Here is a 13,847-nt window from a genome sequence, read left to right as displayed (position 1 = left end):
GGATATTTGTCCTCATCTTGTTTGTTGTTAACACAACGTTTCGGCTGATATAACCGCTAGCCTTCATCAGGTGTCTTGGGGAAATTTCGAATAATGGGTTCTCATTCCTAAGGTATTTTTCAATGTCTGGAATCGAACTCGGAATATTCGGATTAGTAGCCCGCACTCTTAACCACTACACCATATGCCCGTGACAGAATCATAGTGGCACCACCACCAACACCAACAACAGCAACAACAATAACAAAAACAGAGACAATCAAAGAGATAGTAACCAGAGAAATGATAGGATAGAAAATAATTCAACAGTTATAAATGACATTAACTCCCTTCGCACCCTATTCTTCAATGCATGTGATAAGTCGTAAGATATGAGTCGCATTCATCCGACAACCCTACCTTTCAACAAAGGAGTTTGTATCCCACAGCGGACCATTGACGAAATAGAAGCACAAATCCCCATAACTAGTCCAAAGTCTTAGATTTTGGAAGAGTACACGAGAAGACAGAGTAGGAGAGAGGCACAACAACTCGATAAGAAATCCGCAAGTAGCCTGCACAAACTCATTCAGCGCACAAAAAATAAGGAAGTCGTGTGCGTCCCCACAGAGAAGTGTGGCAGAACATCAATAGACAGCCTGTCGAAGTATGTCCAAGCAATGCAACCCACATCACCAACATGAGTGAAACAACGGTAGATGAGTATGAAAAGAAAAATATCCTCAATACTCAAGCATTCTAGGAGCAAACATTCTAGGAGAAACGAAATGCAACACCAACAACTTCCGGGCCACAACTAACGATATTCCAGCACTGTATGGGCTCCACAAGGACCATAAAGCGACCACTGATCTGGTGACAGGGTCACCAACGAGACCGTTTTGCACAGCCACCGTTGTCAGCAACTACAAAATTTCTTGCTTCCTGATCAGAAAGCCCCCGGAGGTGTGTGACATCACAGAGGACCTTCTCAGCAGAATCAATGAATGCAACCATCCTTGTGACCTGTCAGGGGGCGCAATAGGCGTATGGATGTAGAATCCTTATAGTCATCCATTGCCGTTACTTTTGCAGTGGAGAAATGTGTGGAGATGAACAGCGAGAGCGACGTGGAGTTTCGTGGTGTTAACAGAGAAGAAATGGGTCCCCTCCATTGACTTACATGTTACAAAGAATACTCAGATGAATACGACCTTAATTGTGTCTGCCTCATTAGATCAGTAAGAGGCAGACTCCCTACTACAATATCATTGCTCAAGAAGATCCCTAGAGAGTTAGATTGAACGAGTGGACCAGAACTACGTGGATCCCCGAAAACTATGACGAGGTTAAAGAAATGGTCTCACATGTGCTGGGTACGAGTACCAGAGGCATAATGAAGGGCCACATATTCAAGTTTAATAACAAGATATTCACCCAACAGGAAGATGCAATCATGGGTGTCAGACTCGCTGGCGATGTGGCTAACCTATTTATGATATGGTGGGATAGGAGACTCAAAGAGAAATTAGCAGGGAATTCCATAACCCTAACCATGTACTTCCGCTGTGTGGGTGATATTAATATAGTGGCCAAAGCAGCCCCACAAACCAGTGTCGATAAAGTAAAAGGTAAAACCATGGAGAGCATCGAACAAATCGCTAACTCCATCCAGCAGAGTATTAAAGGAACAGTAGATTACCATAGCGAGCACCCTTACTGTAGGCTAGCGGTTTTAGACACGGAGCTCTGGCTGAAAACCTATAATAATAAGGCCCAGGTCCTTCATTCCCCCTATGCCAAACTCATGTCTTCTAAATACCTGGTACAGAAGAACACTTGCAGAAAGCAATAAGTTCCATATCCTAATAGTGGTGAGGAATGTGTTCTGCATGTGCAATCATATAGAATTAGAAAAACACATACAAAGAGGAGAAAAGCTTGTCCCTGCTCGAACAACATGCTGAAGTAGAACATAGATTCTCGGTTAATAATCTAGATGTTAAAGAATTACACTGGTCAACAGCCAATTTTCATCAGGGATGTTATATGGTGTTTTAGATGTAGTTTTGTCCGTGAATTTCAAAAATGTAATCGGTTTCCTTCTATCAGGCACGGTTTTTCTGTAATTTTATGTTTTCATAATCTTTTCTTTTCATAAATTTTACTTTCTGTTTAAGGTGCCAAGTCATCATCAAATTCTACTCAGGATGTCAAGGCATTGCAAGAACAGTCCTGATATATTTTGTCATGTCTGTGGTTCATTTACCACCAAAGCTCAGAAACGTGCCATCACAAGTGAAATCAAGAAGGTCTACCAGTTATACGTTGGCTGCTCTCTTAGGGATCAAGATAAGAGTTGGGCCCTGCACATCATCTGCTCAGCTTGTTCATATGGACTAAGGGATTGGTTAAATAAGAGGAAGAGAGCAATGCCGTTTGCAATACCTATGATATGGAGAGAGCCAAAGGATGATTTCATGGACTGTTATTTCTGCAATGTTAATGTTTGCGGGTTTACTGTAAAGACCAAACATAAGATTGTGTATCTCAACTTGGAATCAGCAAGAAGACCAGTACCACACAATGATGATGATCTTCCTATTCCAATACCACCAGAAAATGGCCTTCAGATGTCTGACGAAGATGTATTTCCTGAAGAAAATACTACTGCTGTGGAAGACACTGAAGTGGATGCAGATTTCACGATTGAAAATGAAGACGTACCACAGAAATTTTCTCAAGGAGAGTTAAATGATTTAGTTAGAGACTTGTCATTGTCGAAGGATAAAGCTGAACTACTAGCATCTTGCCTACAAGAAAAAATGTCTGCTTAATAAAGATGTTTGTATTACTCATTTCAGGAAGAGAAATAGGGATCTGACTTCATGCTTCTCTGTTGATGGACCACTTTGTTTCAGTAATAACACTGATGAGTTATTTCACTGTTTGTTCCAAGAGCATGTTCCAGCTGAATGGTGCTTATTCATTGATTCATCTAAGAGAAGCCTCAAGGCAGTACTACTACACAACGGCAATAAGAAACCATCCATTCCCATAGGACATTCAGTGCACATGAAGGAGTGTTATGAAAACATGCAAGTACTCCTCAATGCCATAAAGTATACAAACTACAGCTGGAAAATCTGTGGAGACTTGAAAGTGATTGGAATGTTGATGGAAATGCAATCTGGGTTCACAAAATATTGTTGCTTTTTATGCCTGTGGGACAGTCGTGCAACTATCAAGCACTATGCGCAATCAGAGTGGCCTTTGCGAAAATCATGAGCCGGGAGTTTCTAGCGTCTAGAGTGAGCCACTTTTTAACCCAGAAAATGTTTTTCTTCCCCCTCTTTACATAACGCTTGGCCTCATGAAACAATTCGTGAAGACACTTGCCCGGAAAAGCTCAAAATGTTTTGAATATGTGAAGGCCAAATTTCCAAAAATCACCGAGGCAAAACTGAAGGAATGCGTATTCATAGTTCCGCAGATAAAAAAAAAAAGACTATTGAAGAACAACCACTTCCTCACATCACTGGATGAGTTTGAGTTTAAAGCCTGGGAATCCTTCAAATGGCTCTGTGAAAATTTCCTAGGCGACAAGAGATCTCTAGAGTTTAGAAATGGAGTGAAATGTCTTCTAGACTCCTACGCTGCAATGGGCTGTCGGATGTCACTAAAAGTTCATTTCCTTGATTCACATCTGGACTTTTTGCAGACAACCTTGGAGCAGTGTCTGATGAGCAAGGGAACGCTTTCATCAAGATATTGCATCGATGGAACAATGACATCAAGTATTTTGGAATGCAGGAATGTTAGCTGGCTACTGTCGGATGTTATACAGGGATGAACCTGAGACAAAAGACCATAGAAAGTCCAAATCCCAAAGATTTCAAGTTGTTATGCATTTGAGTGTACTGTAACTTATCTGTACACAATAATTTTAATTTTATACAATAAAAAGCCATGAAATTATCGTATCTTGTATTCAATATACTTTATATAGACATGCTTTATGTATCCTATAAGTTAAAACAGCAGGTATCATTAACATGAAAATGTGACCTGATAGAGGAAACCGAACTTCCGATTCGTAATTAGCATTCATTGCCAATATTTGGTAGTATTTTATATAGACAGACTTTCCTAGCAAATGAATGACAAGACATAAGAATTTTAAAGTGTTCATATTGAAATTAAACGAATAACTCTCTGCCAACGTGCACGAATTCACAGGCAACATATCCGACAAGAAGAACTAAGGATGATTCCATTGAGTAAACATCTGGAAATATGCGGAGACAGAAAGTTCAAAATCTTTCCCTTTTATAAATGTACACGGGGCGATCCACAATACCGAAAGGCAATGGAACTACTCTTCATAAAAAAATGTTCCCCAAAGTTAAATGTTTGAAAGAGAAAAAAAAAACAACAAGGAATACGTGTTGTATATATATATATATATATATATATATATATATATATATGTTTGATATGATATATATATGTATAGTTATTTTTACTAATTGATTTTACTAATTTGATTTTTCAAATTTACAAAGATTATACTAATATACTCTCATGCAGAACTACACCTTAACAAAAATAAATGAATAAATGAATGTATGACAGGAATATATTCTAAATAGGACTCAAAGTATATAAAAAGAAAGGACAAAGAAAATAAAAGGAAAGAACTAAAAAAAACAAAGAAAAAACAGGAAGATATTTTTTGTTTTATTTATATTTTCTATTTATTATTCTCTTTTTTTCTCCTCTCTTTTTCTTTTTTTTCTTCCTTCTCTTACCATCCCTTGAAACCCTCTCAAAACAATAGAGTAAGTAGTAAATAAGTTTTTACCCTTATTTATTTATTTGACACTCCTTAAAAAGACCATTTCAAAACAATGGCCCTTCTCTCTCTCTTTTACCACATCCATCTCTCTATCTGCCTGTCTATCTATCTATCTATCTATCTATCTATCTAGCTGTCTATCTATCTATCTATCTATCTATCTATCTATCTGCTTATACATCTTCCATTGTCTCCAAAGCCTCAACCCCCAAAAAACAAAAACAACAAAACAAAATGTTCTGTTATAAACAAAACCCCCCTGTTTTTATATAAATAAGCTAGATCTCTGTATTTTCACAGTTATATTTGACAAGTTCGAAAGACGAAGGAAAGCGCTAATATATGTATACAATAAATGAAAAAAGTAATTCCAAAATTCTGACGACTTTTTTTTCAATATATATATATACATACGTATAAGTCAAGAAACCCACGTGCTGTATCAGACCTTACAATTCTGGGAAGCTGAATCAACGAAAGATACAAACAGCTGGCTGGCCACTAAGTATTATGCAACCCCCAGAATTCGTTAGAACTGCCCCCCAAGAGGTTAACTGGCTGGAAACGAATGAAGCTAAAATCTATATTGGGTCAACGGAAGAATCATTCAGACATCATTATAATAGACATAAGCAATAATTTGTCAACCCCGATAGAAAATGCGCTTCTGTTTTGTGCAAGTTCACATGGTCCTCACTGGTTAAAAGCTTCTTGATCGATAGTGAATAGAAGGCAACCATACAGGAACGGGAACTTTAAATAAAAGATGCTGTGTGACTTTTATCTGGGGAAAAATTTACAGAAATTTGTCTGAAAGTAGTTGGAACAAACGAACGGAATTTGTAGCGCCTTGTATGCTGGCAGGTAAGTATCATTTATGCAAATACCGGCCTTCTTGAGTTTCCTTCTGGTTCAGAAAAATAAAAGTCGGTGTCGAAACGTTTCATTAATATAGGCGCATGCGTAGATAACGTGCCTAAAACGAACGACAGATCAATACATAAACACATAAATACGTATACAGACATTCATCAAGCGTGCATGTGAATAATACAATCTCACATATGTATATATATGCGCCTATGTGTGTATATATATATATACATATATGGATATGCGTGTGCATGTGCATACACACATATATACACACATGCACACACATAGGCACACAATAAAATAGCTTCCTATATATAAACTATTAATGTTCTTATTAAGTATTAAGGTGTAATAAATCAGATGTAGTTATATTAGATAATGAATAACACTTACCAATGAAGCCATTCTTGTTACATAAGTTTCCGACGCAACAACCAGTACAGGAAGTGCCATCGGTCCATTTGTTGCATCTGTGGGCATTCTTTCTCATAGCTTCTACACATTTTCTGTATGTGCTGCAGGACCTTTCAAACTTCGGTGTAACACCATTCATTGATAAAGTCAACCGACAAACAGGCTGTAAGAATAGATATAACAGTCATATGCTACAACCACGACATTCACTAGTACGACTACTGCTAACTACAGCAACAACAACAACTACAACGCGGGGGATGTTTACCACGCAAAAGAGTTTAATCATTGCTACAAAAAATATCCCGAAACAGCAAATAAGACCGAAAGTAATTTGCGAGAGTAGCGTAAGATAATAGCTTAAGTGATCCCTTATAAAGTTTATTGATATTTACCGTTTATAAATAACATTTCATGAAATGCTTCATGAATGCGAACGCGCTCGGATCACGTGTAAACATGGCCGTCGAATTACAGTCCACATCAAATTCACAACTCTTTGTCATTCACCATCAAACTTAAAATTGGTCAAATTATCGTTTCTATCATAAACACAAGGTCTGACATTTGGGGGCAGAGGACTAGTCCATTACATCCACCTCAGTGTTTCACTGGTACTTTATTTATCGACCTCCAAAGGTTGAAAAGCAAAGACGACATTGGCGGAATTTGAACTCAGAATGTAACGACGGGCGAAATACCGCTAAGTATTTCGTCCAGCGTTCTACCGAACAGCAAATGAGACCGAAAATAACTTGCGACAGTGTTGTAAGTGGTTCCTCATAAAGCTTATGGATATTTACCATGTAAATATGGCCACTGAGTCACAGTCCATATCAAAATCACAACACTTTGTAATTCACCATCAAACTTAAGGTGGTGAGCTGGCAGAAACGTTAGCACGCCGGGAGAAATACTTAGCGGTAATTCGTCTGTCTTTACGTTCTGAGTTCAAATTCCGCCAAGGTCGACTTTACCCTTCATCCTTTCGGAGTCGATAAATTAAGTACCAGCTGCGTACTAAGGTCGATCTAATCAACTGTAACCCTTCCCCAAAATTTCGGGGCTTGTGCTTAGAGTAGAAAAGTTTCGCCATCAAATTGGTCAAATAATCTTTTCTATCATAGACACTAGATCTGAAATTTGTGGGGAGGGGACTAGTCAATTACATCCACATCAGTGTTTCGCCGGTACTTTATTTATCGGCCTGGAAAGGATGAAAGGCAAAGTCGATCTCGATGGAATTATAACTCAGAACGTAGCGACGGGCAAAATACCTATTTCTTTATTACCATAAAGGGCTATACAAAGAATTTTTAAGACATCACAAAACATAAAGACAGTACAAAACACAACAATCAGTTCTAGAGGATGGTGTCTCCACCTACCATACCCTTGTCGTTGTTATATTTTCACAAAGTTCTTTTATGTACTCCCAGTTGTTTTCCTCGTGTATCAAAATGCATTTCTCAGCACATTTCTCTGGCATCTTCACTCTTATTATTTCCTCCAACCTCTCGACCTTTCTCTCCATCTGCTCGCAATTCTCGTACTTTATCAAAACCCCTTTGTATTTCACATCTTTATCCGTTCTCTCCTCCTCTTCTTGTACATTATTAGCTTCTGGCTTTTCTATCTCTTTTTTTGTTTTGTTTTCTGTTGACCGTTCTTTTGACTTATTTTTCTTTCGCTTTTTAGGGTTAGTAGCTCCATTTTCATTCTTGTCCTTTGTTTTCTATGTTTCACACTTCTGTTTCTCTTTTATTTCCTCAGTGTGGTCTACAATGTTTTTTTCCTCTGCTTGCGCTTTCTCTTGCTGTGGCTGTGTGAACTCATATAGGAGGCATTTGGTCTTCATATGACCTCTTTCGTCGCATATGTAGCAATTTGGTTTCCTTCTCTCGACTACAACATTTAACGTTCTCTCATCCTCCACTTCTATCTGGTAGGGAATTCCTTCTATGTCCTCAAATGTGGAAAAAAGCCACATTTCGAGTCCAAATCCCCACCATTTGCGCACATCTGATTTCGCCACTGATCCCAATTCCGGATCCTCCTTCGTTGCAACCAGCACTGTTGCAACCACCCACTCTGGTCTAATTTCTGATGTAACTCTGCGAATACGTATTTTCACACTTCCTATTCCTCTATAACTTGGTAGTAATGCTATTTTTGTACTTCTTAAAATGTTGGTCGCATGCTTGGTCGCCTCTTCTATAGTGGCGAACCTCACCTCTACCGTACCGAACTTTCTTCCTCTGTTGATGTACGTGGCTTCATTCACAATTTCACCCAGGCACTCCTCAATTTCCTCTTCCGTCACCATTTCAATTTTACAGGTTTCGACAGCCGGTGTACGATACACAACTGTCCTCAGAATTTTGTCTTCTTTCGTCTCTTTTTTTTGGGGGGGGGGGGGCACAATTTGTATGAGTCTCACTCAACTTCTATCAAATTCCTGCTTCTGCTCACCTCCTCCATATCCAACTTGGTTTCCAGCGGCACTGGCTTCCTCGCCGCAGTGGCCCTGGCGTAGCTCTCGATGCTGCAGACACTACCACTCGCCATAGCTGGAGGAAAATGCAGCGGCTTGCGTGAAACGTAAGAGCAATAATTCCACAAAAATCACAATTTTTTACAGAGACAACTTACAGTAATTCACACAGTTTTCATAAAGTAACACAACAGTATTTACAATAATTCACAATAATTCACAGAGCCGTTATACCGTTGAGCAGTTCGACCGGCGTTTACCGATTCTGCCGGCTCGCTTCCTTAAATTCCTCAAATAATTTCAATTAAACACAAAGTATCATTCAATCCAAGTATCTTATCAATCGAGGAATGCACACAGAAATTTGTTTCGCCCAAAATTTACGGAAAAAATAACTCGTGCAAAACTCACCAGGAACGGAAACTAATACACCCACATTCAAAGATGATAATGAAATAAAAATTTCAGATTGAACTCCTCAAGTCTAGTAAATAAAACAGAAAATGCATGAAAGGGACACAGGAGAAGAATGCTTCTATTTTGCAAGCATAGTTTATAGTCACGAAATGAAAATACAATACACTTGTATAAAATCTGGAGAGAAAATGGCCCAGATCTAAACGTATCGGACTTCAACAAACAAGTTAACTTAATAAGATACATTCTTAAAACGAAAAATTATAAGAAATTTAGAAGAACATATAAAAAGGATGATACATTACGAAAACGCAATTAATAATGATCGCAAAAACCTAGTAACAATAAAAGCAATGAAAATGTCGACCACAAAGTTATAAATAAGATGTGTGTAGCCCTAATTTGAACCTGAAACTTCAAAAGACAACTAAAGTTGGTGATTGCAAATGACTGAAGCTTTAAATAAACTAATTCAGCTTCAAGAGAAGAAAAAGATCTGAGAAGAGGACAGGCAGTAAAACAGAGAACAGAATGCAGCCATGTTCTGATATCCGGTTCGATTCATTATCAGTTAATGTGAACCATAGCTCTGTTTTATTTCCAGAGTCTTTTTACTGTCTCATTTGAGTTTCTTTGACCCATGCACTGGAGTATAACTGTGTAGTCAAGCAATTTCAACACGGGTTTTGGCTGCTTTTTAAAAGTATAGCTCTTGTCTTTTCCAGTCTAAATAATCCCTACCCAGTTATGTTCTGGAGACCTTGATGAACTACTTGATATGAGGGAAGATTTAATCCTATTCCATCTTTTCCTAAGCAGATTTATATAATATTTCTCTGTTCTCATACCTTTCAAGCTCGTCTACCAGATAACCTCTTTCACTATTGCCACAAGACAAAGAAAAGCCATGTTCTCTGCCCAGTTCAAGGAGAGGAACAGAATATAATTACTATGGACTCAGCTGTTAACCAAATCCATTTTACACATGACAGCATTTATTCGATATAAATCTACAAGTCCGCAATTCCCTGACTCTAAACGATTGTGTGCAGAACGGTTTTATCGCTCTGCTCGCATCTCAGATAAGCTCTGACAGCTAGGGTGCCTTGATAGCACTTCCTGAACTGAGGCTTCCGGAAGTTACCCATAGTAGTTCTCGACCCGAAACTCCTCCTCAACAGAGTAACCAGTCTGTTTCCATCGACATCTAAACTTTCGCCGAGGAAATAGTCATTCTTCTTTGCTACAAATCCTTTACATTGTTAGAGTGGAGCGTCCTTAGATTCAGTTACACAACTATAAGAGGGATAGATTGCCTGATGACATAATAGATGCCGGGAATCTAATCTTGGTCTTAGGTTCACTGAGGACTGAAACCCATTCAAAGACACGAACCATGAAAAAATGTGCTTCACAATCGGTCTCCACACCCTCAATGCGTGCCTGTGCATTGGCTGCAAGAGCATTCCTAACTCGTCTTTCAGAAAGAGCTGAACAAAGATGGGTTACTCGATAAACGAAACACTTCCCTTCCACGAGAAGTTAATCCAATCAGGTGGAAGCTGGGATAGGGCACGATGGTCAATAAAATAGGTGATAAGACATTTCCTCACCACTGCCCGACCCTTCGGAGACAGCTTTATTTCGGCCCATTTGTGATTAAGACTAGCCACGCTGCTAATTATTTCTTGTCAGTCGTTCTCTACCTGGACGTAGGGAGAAATCCAGACACCAAGTAGTTTAACCCGTTCACCGTACCAGGATATAGCACGACGCTTCTCATCAGCTCGAACCTGCCTCTCCAGCTGTCGAGCTGTATACCTACTCAATTGTCCGAGTTGATCTTAGTGGATGCCACCGTTTCATATTCTTTTAAAATGGTACCGTCTGTTTTAATTCCGGTGGTATCCAATACCATGACAATGGCATCATCCGCATAAGCTGACAAGGACTTTCCAGTTCGAAAGAAACATCTTTGAACTGGTTCCAACTATCTGTAGTGACTCAAAACACGGCACCTACACGTGAAGCGAGAGAGAGGGCAGCCGTCTTTGAGAAAATACTGTAAACTTTGACCACCGAGTAGGTGTCCCTGTGCATCGCAGTGTATAAGTTTTGTTAAAAATGTTCGAACTCGGTCGCTTCTTGTATATCGTCCAAGTAAAGATTGTCGACCCTAACAAAGGCTTTCATTTTTACCCATATCTAAAATCTTGAATTTGGAAAGGTTATGGGCCGAAAATTGTATAATTTGTCTCTTTTTCTTAGTAGCATTGCTACTCCAGTCGTATACAACTAAGAATTTCCCCACCGTCCTGCTGCTAGTTGCGGTAATCATCTTTTAAGAGATCCTTAGGTAAATCTGGCATGAATTCGTAAATCTCGGAAAGCAGACGATCCATTTGCGCCTTCTTCCTTCGCTCATCACCTCCTGTACAGGAGCTTCTCACTGGACCTTACATCTTCTGCAGGTAGTCCATCGAGGTATGCACTGAAGTCACCAACTCATTACCTGCCCCGAATACTCCACCGAAGCCATACATATCTGTTCTTCGAAGCCGAGTAACACGCACCCTTTCCATCCGCCAAAGGCCAAATTGTGGGTTTTTGTTCCCTCGTGTTTTAATGCAGACGGATACGTCCAACTTCCAACTACCTTTTCTAAGTCTAGAGTTCCGAGGTCATTGAACTGAGACCTTTGTTCTGGAGTTGATTCCTGGTCATGTGCATTCATATATCTCACTAAGTACAACCATGCTTATCGGATAATGATCACTCATGGTCGGATAATGATCACCCATATAACCATGCTTATCGGATAATGATCACGCATGATCGGATAATGATCACCCATATAACCATGCTTATCGGATAATGATCACTCATGGGCAGGGTGGCACGATGTGTCCTTAAGCAAGGCACCACATTTCGCTTTGGCCCAATTTTCTTAACTGAAAATGAGTCCCAGCCTAGTGATGGTCATCCATCTCTCACTTCATGTCTTATCCCCGCTGTCCCATTGAGTCAAAGATAAGAAGACAGAGAGGGTGTCTCCGTTTACGCAGGCACCCAAAACAATTAGCGAAAGCATAGTACAAGCTACCTGGTCATAATGGCTTCCGAGTGATGGCTTTGGATATATCTTAACAGAAGGGAAGAAAGTAACATTTCAGTTTACCTTTGCTCCTGGACAGTTTGTCACTTCTGAATCATTGCACATCATCCCTGAACATGTCTGACACTGTAAATTCCGTTGAAATAACGAGTAATCTAGAGAACATAAATAATTATCCATATTTAGGAACCAAATAGTGTCATGCATAGCAATAACAAGAAATACTTTGTGATGTCAAGCAAATGTATACGTGTTAAGTGTTGGAATAAACACGTTAGACATATAATCCAAATTATTAAGGAAGACTATAAACATGTTCTTATTTATTAACAAAGACTATAAACATTTTAATAATATATGAACTATAAACATGTGAACAATACACATGGTCATAATATATGAACTGAGCCAAACAATATTTGAATAAAAACTAAAAAAAAAACATTAGCAATAATATGTTGTTCTTTTAAATATATAAGTTTATGGATGTCTTGCCAATTAAGAGAGAACCGGTTTCTAACCTAGATCCGAGGCTCTTCATTAGAATTTCAACAACATCAACAGGGTAATTTTATATGTATGTATGTGTGTATGTATGTATGTATGTATGCATGTGTGTATGTATGTATGTATGTATGTATGCATGTGTGTATGTATGTATATATGAATGTATGTGTGTGTATCTATGTATGTATATATGTATGTATAAGTACAGATTCGTATGTTTCGCCCTATGTAAATATTTTCATGCATATAATTGCATATCTAGGACATAGTTATGTATATTTAAATGATAAACATCTGGAAAGTTCTTACGTTTATGAATTTGTTTTCCAAGATTTCTGATGTTAAATCGTGCGTTGAAACGGATATTGTAGTATTTCGGGATGGTCATATATTTTTTCGTTCGCCAAAGAAGCATACGTTTATTATTGTCCTTATTCTAACTCAAAAGCATTGTCTGAAAATCTTTTGTCACACATCTGTGACCTCTTCAGCGACAATTTTCTTCTTCGTGTGTGCTCTTGCTCCACATATTTCATTCTACTCTTCTTTTGGGAAAGTTTTATAGATATTTACCGTTCCGGTGATGCTGAGAAGCCTAATTTCTCAAGATTGGTATTTAGACAGTGTGCTACATATCCTTGTGCCCCAATAATTACAGGTATAAACCTGAACTTGTAATCTAGATAGAGTAACTGCCAATTTCTCCATAGTTCAGCGTAGGTATTGTCTTTTTCGCTGAACTTCAGCTTTATGTTAATATCCGCTGAGCTGCTGATTTCCACAACCGTACACAGTTTCTAATCTCTATCTCAAATCATTATATCAGGTTTGTTGTGTTTACATTTTATTGTGTTTTCACTGGGACATTCCACCATTACTCCTTTGTATTATGAGTGACGACGGCTTCTACCACATTGTGGTTCTTATTTCTTTGTACTCGGTTTTATCCTTACGATGGATTTCTTTTTATAGTGCCCTAGCTACAACATTATGTCTCATTGGTAGATAATACCTGTGATGATATTTTGGGATAACGGCTTATGATAAGGGTGATATCTTCGTTGTCAACTCCACAACGTCTACCTTGGTCCTCACATGTTATTGTTTATCCTGCATCTCTGATCCTTTTGTGCTTCAGGTATTTGCTTGATAATTCCTCTTCCTGGATTACAAACGCATATCCTTTA

At 38.6% G+C, this 13,847-nt stretch overlaps 1 protein-coding gene across 5 annotated transcripts in view; it reads right to left on the bottom strand.

Annotated features, from left to right (window-relative positions):
- LOC106869324 (uncharacterized) overlaps positions 1-13,847 on the bottom strand; it is a 107,045-nt gene that overhangs the window by 34,389 nt on the left and 58,809 nt on the right. For all 5 annotated transcript variants that reach the window (XM_089346165.1, XM_089346164.1, XM_089346167.1 and 2 more), the window contains 2 exons: positions 12,217-12,308; positions 6,107-6,290 (listed from right to left, as the gene is read on the bottom strand). In XM_089346165.1, the coding sequence (XP_089202291.1) occupies positions 6,107-6,290; positions 12,217-12,308 (276 nt within the window). The remainder of the gene's footprint in view (positions 1-6,106; positions 6,291-12,216; positions 12,309-13,847) is intronic.

The sequence above is a fragment of the Octopus bimaculoides genome, chromosome 30 (assembly GCF_046866305.1).
Source record: "Octopus bimaculoides isolate indiv1 chromosome 30, ASM4686630v1, whole genome shotgun sequence".
NCBI classification, from domain to species: Eukaryota; Metazoa; Mollusca; class Cephalopoda; order Octopoda; family Octopodidae; genus Octopus; species Octopus bimaculoides.
This window is presented reverse-complemented; position numbering and strand designations above follow the sequence as displayed.